The following is an 8,573-nucleotide window of genomic DNA, read 5'->3' on the forward strand; positions in this document are numbered from 1 at the left end:
ACCGGGGGTCTCCGGGGTCTCCACTGGGTGGGCACCAGCCCCCAGAGGAAATCGCTGACAAAGGTCCCCGAGTGCTGAGCCCCGTCCACGTCCAGGGGCACGGCGATGTCAGGGCCGTAGTGAACTGGGGAGGGGGCAAAACCCGGGGGGGGTCAGGGCTTGGGAGGGGTCCCGGGGGTGTTTTTGGGGGGGTTTTGGGGGGCACTCACCCCCTCGGATGCGGCCGGGCTCGGCGCTGCAGTCCCAGTCGATGCGGCTGATCTCGTAGTACAGCTGGGCCACGTACCTGGGGGGGTTCAGGGGGGATTTGAGGGGGTTCAGGGGGGGTTTTGGGGGTGCCTCGGTGGGTCTGGGGGTCTCCCCCCGTGCTCACTCACACGTCGGGAGGAAGGCTTTGCTCCTCCTCCTCCTCGTGGTTCTGCTCCAGCTGCTGCAGCTGCTCCTGCAGCTCCTGCAGGGCCTGGCGCAGCACCGTGGGGGGGGGTCAAGGCAAACACACACCCAAAAAAAACCCCAAAATGCCCCTAAAAAACCCCAAATCTCCCCAAATCCCCCAGGATCTCCACCCCAGGATCTTGGGTTCTGTCCCTGGGCCTGCTCAGGCTGCCCTGGGCCTGGCACAGCACCGTGAGGGGGTCAAAGCAAACATACACCCAAAAACCACAAAATCCCCCAAAATCTCCCCCAAAAACCCTAAAATCCCCCCAAATCCGGCAGGACCCCCACCCCCAGGATATTGGATTTTGTCCCTGGGCCCGCTCACGCTGCCCTGGGCCTGGCACAAAGACATGGAGTGGTCAAGGCAAAAACAGCACCCAAAAAACCTCAACCCCCCCCCCAAAAAATCCAAAAATGCCCCCAAAAAGCCTAAAATCTCCCCAAATCCAGCAGGACCCCCACCCCCAGACCCCCAGGGTATTGGGTTCTGTCCCTGGGCCTGCTCAGGCCGCCCTGGGCCTGGCACAGCACTGTGGGGGTGGTCAAGGCAAATACAGCACCCAAAATGCCCCAAAATCCCCCCAAAAAGCCCCAAATCTCCCCAAACCCCCAAAATCTCCACTCCAGGATATTGGGTCCTGTCCCTGGCGCTGCTCAGGCTGCCCTGGGCCCGCTCCAGCTCCGTGTCCAGCTCCTGCCCGCGGCCGCGGAGCCGCTGCGCCTCGGCCTGAGCGCCCCGGAGGCGGCGGCAGAGCCCGGCCTCGGCCTCGGCCAGGCCTGGGGGGGGAGAAATGGGGGGGCTGGGGGCACCCAGGGGGCACCCATGGGGCTGGGGGCACCCAGGGGGCACCCATGGGGCTGGGGGGGCACCCAAGGGGCACCCAGGGGCATGGGGGCACAGCCTGGCCTTGGCCTGAGCACCCCGGAGGAGGCGGCAGAGCCTGGCCTAGGCCTCGGCCAGGCCTGGGGGGAAAAATGGGGGGCTGGGGGCACCCAGGGGCATGAGGGGGCACCCAGGGGGCTGGGGGGGGCACCCAAGGGGCACTCAGGGGGCTGGGGGCACAGCCTGGCCTCAGCCTGAGCGCCCCGGAGGCGGCAGCAGAGCCCGGCCTAGGCCTCGGCCAGGCCTGGGGGGAGAAATGGGGGGCTGGGGGCACCCAGCAGGACCCAGGGGGCTGTGGGGGCACCCAAGGGGCACCCAGGGGGCTGGGGGGGGGCACCCAAGGGGCACTCAGGGGGCTGGGGGCACAGCCTGGCCTCGGCCTGAGCACCCCGGAGGCGGCGGCAGAGCCTGGCCTAGGCCTCGGCCAGGCCTGGGGGGAGAAATGGGGGGCTGGGGGCACCCAGGGGGCACCCATGGGGCTGGGGGGGCACCCAAGGGGCACCCAGGGGGCTGGGGGGGAACCCAAGGGGCACCCAGGGGCATGGGGGCACAGCCTGGCCTCGGCCTGAGTGGCCCAGAGGTGGTGGCAGAGCCCGGCCTCGGCCTCGGCCAGGCCTGGGGGGAAAAATGGGGGGGCTGGGGGCACCCAGGGGCATGAGGGGGCACCCAGGGGGCTGGGGGGGGCACCCAAGGGGCACTCAGGGGGCTGGGGGCACAGCCTGGCCTCGGCCTGAGCGCCCCGGAGGCGGCGGCAGAGCCTGGCCTAGGCCGCGGCCAGGCCTGGGGGGAGAAATGGGGCCTGGGCACCCAGGGGGCTGGGGGGGGGCACAGCAGGGGGCTGGGGTGTCAGTGGGGGCTGTTTTGGGGGTATTTAGGGCTGTTTTGGGGTATTTAGGGTTGTTTTGGGCTCTCAGTGGGACTGTTTTGGGGTCACCAACCCTCAGCCAGCTCCCAGGCCCGGCTCTGTGTGTCACTGGGGCTGTTTTGGGCTATTTTGGGGTATTTAGGGCTGTTTTGGGGGTATTTAGGGCTGTTTTGGGCTGTCAGTGGGACTTTTTTGGGGTATTGAGGGATGTTTTGGGGGTATTTGAGGCTGTTTGGGGGTATTTGGGGCTATTTTGGGGTACTTAGGGCTGTTTTGGGCTGTCAGTGGGGCTGTTTTGGGGTATTTGGGGCTGTTTTGGGGTATTTGGGGCTGTTTTGGGGTTACCAACCCTGGGCCAGCTCCCGGGCCTGGCTCTGTGTGTCACTGGGGCTATTTCGGGCTGGTTTGGGGTGTTGGTGGGGGCTGTTTTGGGGGTATTTAGGGCTGTTTTGGGGGTATTTGGGGCTGTTTTGGGGTATTTCAGGCTGTTCTGGGGTCACTGACCCTGGGCCAGCTCCCGGGCCTGGCCCTGCGCCTCCCGCAGGCATGTCAGTGAGGATGTTTTGGGCTGGTTTGGGGTGTCGGTGGGCGCTGTTTTGGGGGTATTTCGGGCTGTTTTGGGGTGTTTGGGTTCACTGACCCTCAGTCAGCTCCCGGGCCCGGCCCTGCACCTCCCAGAGGCGCCGGTGCAGCCGCTCCCGCCGGTGCAGCCCCCGGCGCAGCAGCTCCTCGGTGCAGCCCGAGCTGAGCTCCCGCAGCAGCTCCTGGCTCAGCTCCTCCACCTCCTCCACCGGCGGGAAACACGCGGGCTCCTGGGCACCGGGAACGGGGAACGGGAACGAGGGAATGGGGCAGGGAACGGGGATGGGATGGGGACGGGGAAATGGGGCAGGGAACGGGGACGGGAAACAGGGACAGGGAATGGGATGGGAACCGGACAGGGATGGGAACGGGGATGGGGAAATGACAGGAACGGGGGAGAAACAAACGGGCACGGCGAGAAAACGGGGATGGAGAAATGTCAGGGAATGGGGCGAAAACGGGGATGGGGCGCAAAAGGGGCACCGAAGCCTGGGGGGGGGGGGGGGGGGGTGTGACAGCCCCGGAGCCCGCGCCGGGACCGCGCTGCCCTCCCTCTATCCCCGGGGCCAGCTCTCCTCCCTCCCCGCCCGTTTTCCCCGTTTTTTTCCCCTTTTTTACCATTTTTTCCGCTCGCTCTCGGCGCTCCCTCCCGCGCGCTGTTTGAACCGGGCGGGGCCGCTCCGCGCACGCGCGGCTCCGCCCCCTCCCCGCATTATTGGTTCCGCCCACCACCCCCCCCTACCCCGCTCCCCGCCATGGTTTCGCCCGCCGCGTGTGTCACCGCGTCCGCGTCCCGCCCGCCCCGCGTCCCCAGCGCTTTGGTTCCGGGCGGGGCGGAGCCTCTCCGGTGATGGCGGCGGCGGCGGCGGCGGCGGCCGGGGCGAGCCGCGGGCTCTGGGCGCGCCTCGGGGACACGCGGCTCGGTGAGGGGGGACCCGGAGGCTCTCAGGGTGACGGGAACCCGGGCCTTTGCGGGGGGCGGGGCGCGGGGGGCTCCGGTGGGGGGGGAGGGGCGATTCGGGCCCCCGGGAGGGTCTCGGGGGGGCCTGGGGGGGTTCCCCATAACCCAGGGGGGTCTCGGGGGGTCCCCAGCCCCCCCCGTGTCCCAGCCTGGCCCCAGCTCCGCTGTGACCCCCTTGACCCCTTTGACCCCCCGTGACCCCCCCGGTCCCCGCCCCGAGCCCTCTGACCCCCCCGTGATCCTCCGGTCTCTCCGGTTCCCCCCTGACCCCCGAGCTGCCGGTGAACCCCCGGTTCCCTCCTGATCCCCCTGTGGCCCTCCCGTTCCCCCTTCCCCGGTTTCCCCCCGGTGACGCCCCCGGTCCCCCCTGACCCCCGGTTCCCCGTTCCCGGTCCCCGTTTCCTATTCCCGTTCCCGTTCTCCCCGCCGCTCTCTGGCTCCGTGCTCTCCCTCGTTCCCGTTCCCATTGCCGGTAACCCCCGTTAATTCCCCGTTCCCGTTCTCCCCGCCGCTCTCTGGTTCCGCGCTCTCCCCCGTTCCCATTCCCGTTCGCATTCCCGGTTCCCATTCCCGTTCCCATTCCCGGTCCCGGTAACCCCCGGTAACCCCGGTTCCCGTTCCTCCCGCAGCCCTGTGGCTCCACGCTCTCTCCCATTCCCATTCCCGGTTCCCATTCCCGTTCCCGGTGACCCTCGGTAACCCCGGTTCCCGTTTCTCCCGCAGCCCTGTGGCTCCGCGCTCTCTCCCGTTCCCATTCTCGTTCCCGTTCCCGGTCCCGGTAACCCCCGGTAACCCCCGTTAACCCCGGTAACCCCGTTAACCCCGTTCCTCCCGCAGCCCTGTGGCTCCGCGCTCTCTCCCGTTCCCATTCCCGGTAACCCCGGTAACCCCCGGTAACCCCGGTTCCCGGTTCTCCCGCAGCTCTCTGGCTCCGCGCTCTCCCCCGTTCCTGTTCCCGTTCCCGGTTCCCATTCCCGTTCCCCCATTCCCGGTCCCGGTAACCCCCGGTAACCCCGGTTCCCGTTCCTCCCGCAGCTCTCTGGCTCCGCGCTCTCTCCCATTCCCATTCTCGTTCCCATTCCCGTTCCCGGTAACCCCCGGTAACCCCGGTTCCCGTTTCTCCCGCAGCCCTGTGGCTCCACGCTCTCCCCCGTTCCCATTCCCGTTGCCATTCCCGGTCCCGGTAACCCCCGGTAACCCCCGGTTCCCGTTCCTCCCGCAGCCCTGTGGCTCCGCGCTCTCCCCCGTTCCCATTCCCGTTCCCGATTCCCGGTCCTGGTAACCCCCGTTAACCCCCGGTAACCCCGGTTCCCGTTTCTCCCGCAGCCCTGTGGCTCCGCGCTCTCTCCCATTCCCATTCCCGTTCCCATTCCCGTTCCCCATTCCCGGTCCCGGTAACCCCCGTTAACCCCGGTAACCCCGGTAACCCCGTTCCTCCCGCAGCCCTGTGGCTCCGCGCTCTCCTCCGGGACTACTCCTCCTCGCTGCGCGAAGCCGCCTCCTCCGCCCGCCGCCGCCCCGCCGTCACGGCCGCCTCGCTGGCCGCGCTGGCTCTCGGTACCGGCCTGGCCCGCTCGGTACCGGACCGCAGCTCCCTGGAGGGCGCGGCGGTGGCGGCGGGAGCGCAGCTGGGGCAGCTCCCTCCCGGTTCACGGAGCCCCCGCGCCGAGCGCCACGTGCAGCGCCTGCTGCGCCTCCGGGAGCGGCACCGGATCCGCGTCCGCTCCTTCGGCCTCCTGGCCGTGGCCGGTACCGACCCGCACGGCGCCGAGCCCGCGCTCTACCGGGCGCGCTGCCCGCACCTGCGGCCGCGGCTGTGGGAGCGGGGCTCGCTGCTGGACCTGGGCTTCCTGGGCCGCTGGTGGCTGCTGGAGGCGGCGCTGCGCGACTGCGACATCAACGAGGAGGAGTTCGGGCGGCTGCCGGCGGCGCTGCGCACCCTGCGGCCCCGGGAGCTCCGCTCCGAACGGAACGAGCGGCTGCACCGGGAGAGCCGCGCCGCCGTGCTGCTCTGCCCGGCCGAGCTCGGCCCGGAGGAGCCGTGAAAAGGGTTCATCTTGGGGGGTAATAAAGGCGAGGCTCGGAGTTGTGCGGGGGTTTTGTCATAGAGAAAGCACAAAATCCTCCACCTCCCAAAAAAAACCAAATAAAAAAGTCCTGATAAAACCCCCCCAAAAACCCACCAAAAACCAACCTAAAAGCCCAAAGCTCTCCCAAAAAACAACAAAAAACCAATCAAAAAGCCCTCGAAAAACCCAAACAGAGAAACACCAATAAAACCCAAAAAACCCTAAAATTTTCCCAAAAATACCCCAATGAAACCCCCCCAAAAAACCCAAATAGAGAAACACCAATAAAACCCCCAAACACCCCAAAAAACCCTAAAAAATCCCCCAAAAAACCCCAATGAAACCCCCCAAAAAGCCCCCCCAAAAAACCCAATAAAAACCAAAAAATCCCCAATAAACCCCCCCAAAAAACAAGAAACCTTTCCCCCAAAAAAATACCTCAAAAACACCCCAAAAAAAATCACACAAAAAAACCCCAAAACCCCCAAAAAAAACCCCAATGAAAACCCCCAAAAAACCCCCAAAAACACAAAAAGAAACCCCAATAAAAACCCAAAACACCTCCAAAAAACTAAAAAAAAAAACCCAAAAAAACCAAAAAGAAACCCAAAAGAGCCGCCCCAAAACCCCAAAAAACTGAACAAAGAAACCCCAATAAAAACCCAAAACACCTCCAAAAAACCAAACAAAAAACCCCCAAAAAATAACCCCAAACCAAAAAAAAAACCCCAATAAAACCCCGAAATCCCCCAAAAACCCCGAAGCGCGGCCCCGGCAGGAGGAGTTCGGGCGGCTGCGGGCGGCGCTGCGCACCCTGCGGCCCCGGGAGCTCCGCTGCGAACGGAACGAGCGGCGGCACCGGGAGAGCCGCGCCGCCGTGCTGCTCTGCCCGGCCGAGCTCGGCCCGGAGGAGCCGTGAAAAGGGTTAATAAAGGAGAGGTCGCGGTTTGGAGTTCTGCGGGGGTTTGGCAGCAAAATAAACAGGGAAAAACTGAAAAAAACCCGAAAAAAAACCCCAAAAAAACAATAAAAAGCCCCCAAAAAACCTCAAAAAAACCTCAAAAAAACCCCTCCAAAAAAACCAATAAACCTCCCCCAAAAAACAAAAAACTCCCCCCAAAAAAACTTCAAAAAAACCCCAAAAACCCCCTCCAAAAACCAATAAACTCCCCCCCAAAAAACCCAATAAAACCTCCCCATAAAACAATAAATTCCCCCCCAAAAAAACTAAAAAAAAAAATCAATAAAACTCCCCCAAAAAACAATAAACTCCCTCCCCCAAAAAAACCTCCAAAAAAACCCAAAAAAAAACCTCCAAAAAAACCAATAAACCCCCCCCAAAAAACAATAAACTCCCGCCCAAAAAAAACCCCAATAAACCTCCCCCAAAAAACAAAAAACTTCCCCCTAAAAAAAACTCAAAAAACCCCAAAAAAACCCTCCAAAAAAACCAATTAAACCCCCCAAAAAACCAAAAAACTCCCCCCCAAAAAACCTCAAAAAAAACTCAAAAAAACCCCTCCAAAAAAAACCAATTAAACCTCCCCCAAAAACAAAAAACTCCCCTCAAAAAAACCTCCAAAAAACCCCAAAAACCCCCTCCAAAAAAACCAATAAACCTCCCCCAAAAACCAAAAAACTCCCCCCCAAAAAACTTCAAAAAAAACCCCAAAAAATCCCCAAAACCAAACTAAGAAACCCCAATAAAAACCCAAAACCCCAAAAAACCCCCCAATGAAAACCCCAAAAAGCCCCAAAAAAACCAAAAAGAAACCCCAATAAAAACCCAGAACACCCCCAAAAAATCCCAAAAAACCCCAATGAAACCCAAAAGAGTCGCAGAGGGTAATAAAGGGTTGGGTGAGGCTCGGAGTTGTGCGGGGGTTTTTGTCATAGAGAAAGCACAAAATCCTCCAACTCCCAAAAAAAAAACCCCAAAAAAGTCCTGATAAAAAAACACCAAAAACCAACCTAAAAACCCAAAGCTCCCCCAAAAAGCAACAACATAAAAACAACCAAAAAGTCCCCAAAAACCCAAACAGAGAAACACCAATAAAACCCCCAAAACCCCAAAAACCCCCAAAAAAACCTAAAAAATTTCCCCAAAAAAACCCAATAAAAACCAAAAAATCCCCAATAAACCCCCCCAAAAAACAAGAAACCTTTCCCCCCAAAAAATACCTCAAAAACACCCCAAAAAAACAACAACAACACACAAAAAAAACCCCAAAACCCCCCAAAAACCCCCCAAAAAAACCCAAATAGAGAAACCCCAATAAAACCCCCTAACACCCCCAAAACCCCAAAAAAAACCCCAAAAAGCACCCCAAAAAAAACAAATAAAAACCAAAAAATCCCCCAAAAAACAAAAAAACCCAAGAAACCTTTCCCCCCAAAAAATCTCAAAAAAACCCCCAAAAAAAACCAAATAAAAAAACCCCAATAAAAACCCAAAACACCCCCCAAAAAAAACCCAATGAAAAGCCCCCAAAAGAACCCCAAAAAGAAACCCCAATAAAAACCCAAAACACCCCCAAAATACCCCAAAAAATCCTCCAAAAAACCCCAAAAAACTGCCAAAAAACTGAACAAAGAAACCCCAAGAAAAACCCCAAACCCCCCCAAAAAAAACAAAACAAAACAAAAAAAAAAAGAACTCCGAGGGAAAAAAAAAAAACAACCAAAAAAACCAAATTAAAAAAACGATAAAAACCCAAAAAAAAAACCCAAAAAAAACTCAAATTAAAAAAAAAAGATAAAAACCCCTAAAACAGC

The 8,573-nt window shown here is 59.9% G+C and overlaps 1 protein-coding gene across 1 annotated transcript; it reads left to right on the forward strand.

Annotated features, from left to right (window-relative positions):
• Positions 1 to 3,533: 3,533 nt before the first annotated feature.
• TIMM29 (translocase of inner mitochondrial membrane 29) lies at positions 3,534 to 6,750 on the forward strand. The gene is made up of 2 exons (XM_059872085.1): positions 3,534 to 3,691; positions 5,173 to 6,750. Exons 1-2 carry the CDS (start codon positions 3,619 to 3,621, stop codon positions 5,772 to 5,774), a joined length of 675 nt encoding a protein of 224 aa, XP_059728068.1. The 5' UTR covers positions 3,534 to 3,618; the 3' UTR covers positions 5,775 to 6,750.
• Positions 6,751 to 8,573: the final 1,823 nt, after the last annotated feature.

The sequence above is a fragment of the Haemorhous mexicanus genome, chromosome 34 (assembly GCF_027477595.1).
Source record: "Haemorhous mexicanus isolate bHaeMex1 chromosome 34, bHaeMex1.pri, whole genome shotgun sequence".
NCBI classification, from domain to species: Eukaryota; Metazoa; Chordata; class Aves; order Passeriformes; family Fringillidae; genus Haemorhous; species Haemorhous mexicanus.

Excerpts from the sequence above, each read along its gene's own strand:
- TIMM29 (XM_059872085.1), top strand. The coding sequence starts at position 3,619 with ATGGCGGCGGCGGCGGCGGCGGCGGCCGGGGCGAGCCGCGGGCTCTGG. Across the intron at positions 3,692-5,172 it reads CCTCGGGGACACGCGGCTCG|CCCTGTGGCTCCGCGCTCTC; the intron begins GTGAGGGGGGAC and ends TTCCTCCCGCAG.